General features: G+C 37.6%; 2 protein-coding genes across 2 annotated transcripts; both read right to left on the bottom strand.

Moving 5' to 3' along the window:
• Nucleotides 1-1,394: 1,394 nt before the first annotated feature.
• LOC128018834 (calreticulin) lies at nt 1,395-6,066 on the bottom strand. Its single transcript, XM_052604645.1, has 9 exons — nt 5,797-6,066; nt 5,330-5,431; nt 4,199-4,402; nt 4,019-4,113; nt 3,722-3,931; nt 3,417-3,530; nt 2,827-2,970; nt 2,626-2,718; nt 1,395-2,546 (listed from the first exon to the last, which is right to left on the bottom strand). The coding sequence occupies exons 1-9, from the start codon at nt 5,888-5,890 to the stop codon at nt 2,334-2,336; spliced, it is 1,269 nt and encodes a 422-aa protein (XP_052460605.1). The 5' UTR covers nt 5,891-6,066; the 3' UTR covers nt 1,395-2,333.
• A 359-nt stretch (nt 6,067-6,425) lies between these two features.
• On the bottom strand, nt 6,426-10,283 carry LOC128018835 (torsin-1A). Its single transcript, XM_052604647.1, has 6 exons — nt 9,965-10,283; nt 9,407-9,529; nt 8,977-9,242; nt 8,326-8,501; nt 8,007-8,131; nt 6,426-7,853 (listed from the first exon to the last, which is right to left on the bottom strand). The coding sequence occupies exons 1-6, from the start codon at nt 10,146-10,148 to the stop codon at nt 7,606-7,608; spliced, it is 1,122 nt and encodes a 373-aa protein (XP_052460607.1). The 5' UTR covers nt 10,149-10,283; the 3' UTR covers nt 6,426-7,605.
• Nucleotides 10,284-10,946: the final 663 nt, after the last annotated feature.

The following is a 10,946-nucleotide window of genomic DNA, read 5'->3' as shown; positions in this document are numbered from 1 at the left end:
TGACGACGATGCAGGTCTTCTCAGGGTTTCAGAGGATGAAGAGGCCATACCTCCCTCTGGCGTTCCCCAGGATAAAGCCCCTGTGGTCTTACCCCTGGTCCATCCTCCTGGACATGCACTGAACAAGCAGCCGCTCACCTCAACATTGAGTGGCCGGCTCCACAGGGCACCACTGACCAGGAAAGGGATATTTACAATGGGATGCCGCTCACATTCTGATAAATCAGGGATTTTATTCTCGTTATTTCCTGGGACAGTTCTATCCACCCCATTTTGGACCTCCGAGTGTTGAACAAACATTTTGTGGAAATACAGTTTCAGAATGTTAGGATGATTCCAAGGGCCCAACAAGGGAGAGGGGCCCAGAATGCAATTTTTACAGAGGGGGAGAGAGATAATCCCTCTGTTATATTTGCCCAGCCGTGGCGCCTCCCCCTACACACAGACCTATCTCAAGCTTGGGGAGATTTATCTTCCACACCCAGACAGGGTGGCTCTCTGGGCCTGGCCCATAAGAGGACAAACTTAAACACACTAGGGATTCCCTTGAGTATAGTTGCTACTATACAGAATGCCAGGGCCATTTATACTGTACACAGTCTTTATATGGTTGTAAGTGGCAAGTGTTTAAAAGGAGGTGTGATGGGTGTGGTCTCACACTATATTGGGGTTCAGCTGATGATATTTTGTGTTTTCTACAAGACCTTATGTATAAAGGCTCTTCCTTTTCAACTACTAAGGTCTACCAGGCGGCTATTTCGATTTAGTTTTCTATGAATTATACCATTTGGCTTTTTGCCAGTCATCAGGAGAACGGTTCCTGAATGGGACCTCTCCATGGTGCTGGAGATTCTGTCTCAATATCCTTTTGAGCCCCTGGGAAGTATTTGCCTAAAGCTGTTGTCCTTCAAGACAGCTTTGCTCTTGGCAATGGCATCAGCTAAAGGTGTCAAGGAGTTACATGCACTCTCTGTGCATTCGTCGTGCACTAAATTCTTTCTTAGTGGAGATAATGTTTCCCTTAAGCCTAATCCGGCTTTTATACCTAAATGCATCTCTTCACATCGGAGGTGTTGGAGCTGTCTGCCTTTCACCCTTTCAAAGTAAACTTTGCAGCTTTGGATGGAAACCCGGCTATTGACTCAGCAGACAAAGAAAAAATATAAAAAACACTAGGAATCCCTGGAATAGAGGACATGCCACTTTGAGAATACATGTGCTGGGAATAATTTATTTAGTTAATGCCCTCAAAAACTAGTCAGAAGACTTGGGTAAATTACTCTTTTTGTATTTTTATTATTTGTCAGCAACCTTCATACCAGAGCTTTTCTTCTAAATATGTCAAGGAATGTCCTTCAAACACAAAAAGTACAAAATATATCTTAAAAAAAAAAAAAAGTCACAATCTATTTTATTGGGAGAAGTATCTGACTGAAGCAGTACAGCAGTGCAATATTCATGATTGCTCTGAAATCTCTGTTGGAGAGCAGAAGTGTTTCTAGAAAAGCTATGGAACTTTCCTCGTAACACCCTTGAAATCTCACAAACTTTCCATTTTTCCACACTCCACAGATTAAGGGCCTGATTATTACATTTGCCAAATTAAATCAATCAGCAATTCAGTACACCAAAGCAAACACACACAAGAGTTTTGTGGCAACTGTAGTCATGTCTAAACATGGTTAATATAAGTTTACTTTCCCAAAATATTCAATCAGTCATATGTGGAGATTTTTAATTTCAACTTTTGGGAAACCAGGTGTCAGAATTTGCTGATTGAGGAAGGCCAGATCAAAACTGTATCAGCTTGTGAGAACCAGAGTCTGTTTAGAAAAAACACAACGAAGATTTTAACCTGGTCACTGATAGATTGACATTAAGAGCGAGTAAGAGGTTATGAATTTGAGGTTTGGGTTAAAACAAAACATACAATAAAGTGAGGACTCTCTTGCAAACCCAACACACACACACACCCACACACACACACAAACGTAAAACTCTGTCAAGCCAAAATGCTGTAGATGGCATCCATCTAAACAACTCAGTATATTCTGTAACAGAAGTGAAATATGGAAAAAAATGGCGGCAACAGTACCTCAAAACTGCTCCACATTATCAACAAACTAGATCAAGTTCATGTTTTTTGAGGTAATTATTCTAGTGTCTGAGCAAATGAAAATTATGAAATAAAGTTTATCTATAAATAGGTTTGTAGTAGTGGAACGACAAAAAAAAAAAATCCTGCCGGAATCATCCGACACACAACAAAAAGAAATGTCCAGCATTAGTCCAGTTCTCTGCATTGTACCCCAATCACAAGTTCCTGTTGAAATCTACAACTCATCTTTGAGTTTAGAGTCTGTCCCCTCTTCTTCATCCTCCTCCTCCTCCCCTTCTTCTTCATCCTCCTCTTCCTCATCTTCTTCCTCTTCCTTATCTTCATCTTCCCTTTCATTCTTTGCTTCCTCCTTTCTTGTCTTATCCTCTTCCTCACGCTTCGTTCTTTCTTCTTCTTCTTGACTTTCCTTCATCTTCTTCTCAGCATCCTGAGAGGAACAAAAACTTAAAACTACAATTCATTGAAAAATAATTTAGGACAGAGAGATAATAATAGAAGAAGCATACCTTTGTGGCACCCCAAGTTTCATTGCCAACCTCTTCTGCCAGTTTGGGGTCGTTGGTAATGAGGAAGTTGTCAAAAATTGTGCCAGACTTCACCTAAGAAAAAAACATGAATACAAGGAAAGGTGGTTTAAAACATGGTTTAAACAGTTATTAAATATTTGGAAACTGTAACTCCCTATGAGACACAAAGCAAATTGCTACCTGCCACAGGTCCAGTCCAATCACTCCGATGCTATCGTATTTATAGATTTCGGTGTCAGCGGTGTACTCCGGGTTATCAATCTCAGGGTGCACCCATTTCCCTTTGTAAGCAGGATTGTCAATCTGGCGGGGTTTCCACTCACCCTTGAAAAGATAAAAAAATTTATTTGGGAAACAGCAAACACACCCAGTATTCATTATGACAAAACAATGTTTTTAGGTATTATCTGCATCTTTGTTCAATATTAAAGCCAGCATGAAGTTTATATTCACCCTATACTTTTTCTAAATGCATGTTATTGATCTTATTGCAAAGGATTCATCCATGTAGTCTGTAGGTTTCATTTTTGTAATTAGTCTCCTAACTAGATCTTCCAGAGAAATGACAGACTTCTCTCTGGTGATGTACGCTAGGCTTCCCCAATCATTTCATCTGCATAAACCCACCCTTTCACCCTTTCTGAACTACCCTTCCTTACATTTATTACCTACGATAAACCATTTTCCTCTGATGTATGTCACAGTCCATAGAAAGAAAAGATCGGTCCCTACGTCCGTTAAAGAAACCACAGTTAAAGAAATGTCAGTACCTTGTATTCAGGATTGGTGACCATGGGCGGCTCCCACTCCCCATCCATCTCATCGTCCCAGTCATCAGGCTTCTTGGCATCAGGATCAGGGATGTTCTCGGGTTTGTCCCAGTCCTCCAGAAACACACAGACAAAGATTATATCATGAAGTTGAGACATAATTTTAAACTTTATTTTAGAACAGCATTTAAAAGATTTGTTAACCCGAGAAATAAAACCTTATTCACCCCCCAGGCCATGTGAGGGACGTTTTATTACAGATGCACGCACTTTATATCACGTCTTCTGAACAGTTGACAACTTACCTCTGGTTTCTTGTCATCAGGGTCTTCGATCTTCTCCCTCTCGTCCCAGTCCTCAGGCTTTTTCGCTTCGGGATCTTTGATCTTTTTGGGAGGCAGGAAGTCCCAGTCTTCTTCCAAAGATCCAGACTCAACCTTCTTATTATCAATCTTGACTTTATAAGTGTTGTCAGGATTGACAATTAACGTGTATAAGTGGGTGTATTCATCATCCTGTATGATAAAATACATGATATATGAACTTGTAGGACTGGTGGTACATTATGGGACAATAAATAAATAAATTAACAATAAGATTACCTTGCATCTAATGTCTTTGTTGATCAAATGATTTTTGCCTTTGTAATTGAAGATTACATGTACTTTCTTAGTGCCAGGGCCACAGATGTCAGGACCTGGATGTGATAAAATGCTAATTAATGTCCAGTTTCCCTTTAGATTTGAGATGTTCGTCAGTTAAGTGGTTATTAAGATACTCACCAAACATGATATTATATGTGGAGTCTCCATGCATATCTTCCTGTTTGAGGTCTGATGGGAAAAGTTTGATGTAGCCTCCACCACAGTCAATGCTCTGCTCATGTTTTACAGTGAACTGGATCACGAAGGGCTGATCCTTGTTGCTGAAATCAGCAAAGCGGGATGACAGCGCGTAGAAATGAGCATCCTGACTGGTCTGAAGACCTGCAAGTTTACGATAAGATATCGGAGCAACTTTTAATAACTTTTCAGTTATTAAAATCCCCATGGAAACCATCTGATGAGTAAGGCTACAATTAATGATTATTTTGATAATCAATTATTCTGTCAGCTGTTTCTTTTATTAATCAGATATAATAATCCAAAAAAATATTTATTATTAAAAATTGAATAATTTGAATTAAAAATAAAACTTGTAATTCTTTATTTACAGAATTGTTATTTCACTTTCTACCCAACTTTGTCCTCCAATTTGTGCAATTTGAAGGCAATGAAAACAAATATGAATGTTAAAAGATAGAAAGTAGGAGGAACACATTCAATCATCAAAACATGTCATATGTTTACTTCATTATAATAGCTTCTTTACTGGTACCGATTTCATAAAGTCCAAGCTTAAAATTCTACATGTAACATTTAATGTATAACAAGAAATATTTGAGAAAAATCTAAATCATCAATATTTTTGGCCCTTTTTTTTGAAAGACTGCTAATTTTGATTGTGAAACAAAGAAAAAAATATCTGTTTAAAGTACATACGATACATATGGCCTCAAATATGTATTTTAATTATAGATATTTATAACTTTGATTTCACACTGTCTTTAAGGCATTCTATATTCCTCAACCTCAGCAAAGCACAAAGTTACACAAAAATGGGACTAAATTTAGTGTGTACCAGGATAACTGGGCCCTAGAGTACACGTGGTTTTGTAATGTTTTGAAACAGTAAATATCAAACTGTGTTACATGCCTGCAGCTCAGAAGAGCAGAGGGAATGATGTCACAGACAGTAGCCCCTCCCCAGGTGTATTACCCAGTGCATAAAATAATGAAAAACGGAGGAAACCACACATTCAAACAAACTGGTGTCAATTATCTGGAGCATGACATATGTAAAGCAACACTCACCCTTATCTTTCTCGGCATCACCATAAAATTTGCCTGCAGAAAGCACAAACTTGCCGTAGTCTGATTTATGCTTGGATTCCAACCATCGGCTCCTCCAGGTATCTGAAATGTGCATGTGACATGAACACGAAATTAAAAGCATTATCATTAAGCATGTATATACGCATTATTATGAGTAATATCAGATTAAATCAAGGACGTTTGCTCCATCATTCATACATGATGTCTTGATTATTTGTTTTTTTTAAGATAACCACATTCTAAACCAAGACTAAGATTTTAAATTATTATTGTTATTACTTAATGAATGCAACACACCTTTGTTCCCAAGACATTAAAAATATATACAGTGAATCCGTCGCATATGATAAAATCAAGTCTATGGTGACTCCATCACATGCTCAAAAGCCACAGAAAGCGTAAATGGTATTCAAAAAGCATAAAAAACACAAATGCTTTAAACTTACCGCCGTCTTCAAATTGCTCTCGGAAATAAACAATTGATTCTGCAGTTATTAAAGCGAAGGACACGGCCATAATCAGTAGATATAATGCTGTCATCTTTGCAGTAAAATAAACCCTTTTTAAGGGAAATAGAATATTAAAATATAATGGAAATTATTGAACACGAAATATGAGGCTTGAATATGTATATAATGAGCTCTGTTTGGATCTTCACATGCCTGCAGAAATCACTGTGCGCTGTTATCTTTCGCAAAGTCTCGCCTCTAAACTGGGAACAGATGGCTGGCTCTGATTGGACGGCAGCTGGAGACGACCGGTCAGTGCGTCACACCGGTCAGCCAATCAAATCATTTGCGGCTGACCACGCGTTTGGCAGACACTAGTGATGAGGAGACTCATTTCCGCGAATCGGTTCAATGAACCTGTTCGAAAAACAGGCAGTGGTATATATATTATATGATCTAAAATATTTAATTAAAGCCATATCAATTCCCGCTGTGTTATCAATGGGAAAGGGAAATACAGAATTCAAACTTGCTCAAGTAATAATAACAAAGCCAAACCCTAAGAAGAAAACTGCATATTTAGTAATTTCATTTAAAAAATTCTGTTGACAAAAAAAATCCCACCGTTTGGCATCACTTTGGCTGATTTTTATTTGTAGACAAGGCCCTTACAAAAGTTTAGAATTTTAGCTGGTGGCATAAAATGGTTCATCCATCAAACACTGACCTTTAGTGACGTTCAAGCACAACTTCAGTTTAGTTCTTTCAGTAAACATTATCAGAGCATTAGTCAAAGATGAATGTTACCTGACAACTGAATACAGTGAATCAAATCAGATCTGATAAATTGATAAAATGCATACTGGCCTATGTGAAAAAAGTGCATTACATCAAGTCTCAATTCCTTCAGTATCACGTTTGTCAAGCTTAACACTCGCTTTTTTTCTAACTTCATAATCTACCTTTTCAAGAGCACATAGCTACCTTTTCAATAGCAGCTTCTTTCCCTACACCGAATCATTTTCATATTGTTATATCAGAATGTGTTCACAATTGAAATATCAATTAACAAAAACCACATACAACATTAACTACGGTAGTTTTGTAACATTTAAAGAGATTGTAACCTTTAAATATACATGACACAAAAAGTACACAATAAATATATTAAATACAATATATATTTTTTTATTGTTACGTAAGTCTTGAAATATGATCTTCAATTCAGACTTTGATTGAATTGTCCAAAATATGCAAAGTTCTTAAACAGCAACTAAAATATATACCCGAGGTTAAAGAAAATGGATCTGCTTAGTGGCATATGGTCGAAAATCATTTAAAATTGATTTTTAGTTTGTAAGAACAAACTCATTTGACAATATTCTAACGAACATCCTGTTTTGCTCAGAAATACATATTATGAGTGTAAAAAAAAATGGTTGTGAACAGCACTTCCCTTTAACTCTGTAAATGTAAAAAAAAAATAATGAAACACTGGTTTTGCTTGCTTGATTAAGAGGTGTGCTTTGTAAGTGCATTTTTTAAACTGTAACATTGCTTGGGAGAAGCAGATAGATGTAGATAAAAAGTTCTTAAAAATATAATTTCAGTAGGGTTTGTCACAAGCAAACCCCCTCTCCCTGTCCCTGTCCTGACTCTCAGAGTGTAAGATATAGAGTTGCAACTCGGTATATGAAGTTTTTTCTGCATTGTTTGTATGTTCATGTCAGATATCAGCAGTCATTTCTGCATCATTCAAGTATACTCTGTGTTTCTTTAATTTTGCTGATCTTATGTTATGCTCCGTTATGGTAGGAAGAAATTGATCCTTTGAGGAATGGATTTGCAGCCCTGTGCAGAGAAGAGTTTCTCCTCTTTAGGAACGTACAGCATGGCTTTAGCCACCTCATCCAGTGTCCCCTCCTCCGGCTGGAGGCCACGAGCTGCGTATGCATCACGTGCACACAGTTTCACATGCCGGTACTCCAGCGGCAAGAATGGCACAAAAAAGTCAATCAGATGGCCTGACATGAGCTCACTCTGAGCGAAACCTCCTGCAAAGGTAAAAAGTACATTAAGAACATGAATGATAACATTTATAAGGGACTAAAGGCATACAGTATAGCTGCATGTATATATGAATTTAAATATGCAACATCTCTGAGACAATTGTCAAACAATTAGCAATTTAAAAGAATCTCTCCTGCCTTCTGCCTCCATGGCTTCAGCACGCAGAAGATGTTCTAAGTCTTCCATGCCGATATCTTCCCTGTTCTGTCCCGAGTGCCAGAAATCCAGTGCCACCTCATTGATGGCACCCCCACCGATATTGCTACAGCATGACATTAAGGAAAAGCCATTTGTTTTTAGTTTTTTTTAATTGGATCATTTTCAGATTCTGCATGCATTGTGTAAGTAAACTTACAGTGTATGTATAGAGGAAAACATTGCTTAATAACTCCACCACAAATTGGTTCACTTGACAACTTATGGCTGTATGAAGCCATCTATTAAGAAAATACCAACCTTAAGAACAGAAATATGGCTCTCCTATAGCTGACCCCATCCACATTATCATAGTGGTCCATATAGGGCTTTATGGCGTCGATGAGTCCGGGATGAAGCTTTTCTGCCTCATCAAAGATAAAGAGAGTCTGTGGGCATCTCAGAACCATGTCTCGAATGGCTTCTCTTAGCTGGCCCTGGTCGCAAACAAACCCACATAAATACTAATACTGATCGTAAAGTTCAGGATTCACGAGTACGTGCATATTTCAGAATTTGGAAAGAACTCAATCAATTGTACACAGTGTCATTTCTCTGTTCGCTGAATCAGGTTTTCTAACTGAACGATCCAAGTATATCAAGGTTAAATTGCATAATCATACCAGAGCTTTGGCATTTAATGGCAGCCGTCCAATAAATGTTCCCTAGAAGCCCAAATAAAGGACCCCTGGCTACGTGAACTGCATTGCATTTAGTTTTCTCAAGATAAATATATCCAAGCAGATGAATAATAGTACAAATAGCAAATATTATACTAATGTCCAACATTACAATGTAACCACATACTTATAATTTGTTTGTGAAAGTTAAACTAAATCAACAAATGACTGCTGAATCAGATCAAATGACCTGGGCAGCCATGTGGATGTGAACCTTTGAAACTTTACTCACCTTGTACACATCCACCAATCTTTCGTGAGCGAAGTGGAAAGGGGCAATGAACAAACGCACACATTCACTCTTTATACCATCCCTGTAGAGGTTGTCCGCTACTATCCGGGCCACAAAGTTCTTGCCTGTTCCAGACCAGCCATGAAAAGACAGAGTCAGTGGTTTGTTGGACTCAGGGTTTTTGATGAAACCTTGAATGGCTTTCAGAACCACAGACTGGGCCAGGTGCTGCCCATGGAGCTTCATCTGTAGATCTCTTTCCAATCCTGAAATATCCATTGATAAGCATATGTCAAGGAAAAAACAGACTTTGTTCAGACTTTTCCATTAATTTTGTTCAAAGCTTCTGATATTTCAAGGATTTCCATGATTGTAAAACCTGAATATTTTTATAAAATAAAGCATGCATGATGTTGATGGCCGGCTGTACCTGTGATATTATTTGTAATCCTACAGTCTCCTGAATCACAGCACTGACCCAGGCTGCAGTACCAAGCAGTCAGCATGCCAGTGTAATACTGGGGAAACCCTGGCCAAATGTCCCCAGTAGGCACTGAGAAGAGAAGCATGTTACATAAGCCTGCAGTGAGTTAATGAATTGCAATCATTACAAACAGCATTTTATTTGTGCAATTCTTAAGGAGAGACAAAAGTTTATCCAAATCAACTTAAAATGCATTATTTTTTTATTATTAACTATATATATATATATATATATATATATATATATTATTAGCAATGGCTTCACAGAATCATATAATTTATACATTCTATTCGATTTTTTTTTTTTAAACGCATTCATGAAAATATTTGGAGAAAGAATAACGCATGACATGTTGGTTATCCTTTCCAATTTTAAATTGTATGTAAATAATATATAGTCTTTGTATGTTTATATTATTATAAACATTTTACTATAGCATATATTAAAATATATCTTTATTATACAAACACACACATACATATATATAGCCTATTCTATCTTTACCTTGTTGGTTAGCATCATCCTGGTGTGGCTGACAGTCTCCTTCCCAAATATTGCAATAGATGTAATTGAAATAATAGGTAGAAACATTTGAAATGCTGTCGAACTGAAAGAAATCCGCATCAGCCGAAACAGCCAGGAACGAGAGCAAGATTACAATTGAAAACATCGATGCCGGCGGAAACATAGACCTCGCGAAGACTGTAACATCGAGCTATTAGATGTAATAATTGTAGCGTCCATTCACATGTACATCCGAGTCTCATTGACTGCAGGCCGCTTCAGCGCTCAATGTTCATGACGGAACCCAGACGTCACAGTCTTCTTTGAATAGAACGAGCTAATAGAATGCAGCGTGGTAGGAAGTGGGCGGGGCTTAGTGCAGTAAAAATGGGTCTGCAATTTTTTCCCCCTAGCAAATCAATGTTAGACCTAGTAAAATTATACAAATCATTCTTGTTCATATATTCAACTTCAAGATGAAGTACTGTAGCACAGAGGTGGTCACATGGTAACAGCTCTTGGAACAATTGCAGCAATTTGAGAACTTTGTATGAGGTTTGATTTGAATTACCACATCAGGCATCACTGCTTCTGTAGACCAGATGTTAGCTACTTAAATGTGAATCTTTTAAAGTCTGTCAAATAACCAAGTGTGAATGTGCGGTCCCATGAAGATACTGCTATTCCAAATACAGAGAACGTGGAACTTGCTACGGAAACCCATCTCCACAGAGAATAAAAAAAAAAAAAAAAAAAAAGGATATGATTCATTGAGTCTACTTACAAGTCTTGTCACAACTTTATTAAATCAGTTTTGAGATGCAAAGCACATGTAAGAAATGTGCTTCCATGCTTATTTTCAACTCAACCATTAGTCCTTGCATACTACCAAATGCCTGAAAAGGCATGTTAATTTGACAGCCTTGACAAGAGATCAACCAACCCACATATACAAGTACATCAAGCACCTTATAAACTTGAA

Source organism: Carassius gibelio, chromosome A8, assembly GCF_023724105.1.
Source record: "Carassius gibelio isolate Cgi1373 ecotype wild population from Czech Republic chromosome A8, carGib1.2-hapl.c, whole genome shotgun sequence".
Lineage (NCBI taxonomy): Eukaryota > Metazoa > Chordata > Actinopteri > Cypriniformes > Cyprinidae > Carassius > Carassius gibelio.
Note: the sequence above shows the minus strand (reverse complement) of the source record. Positions and strands in the feature narration are given on the sequence as shown.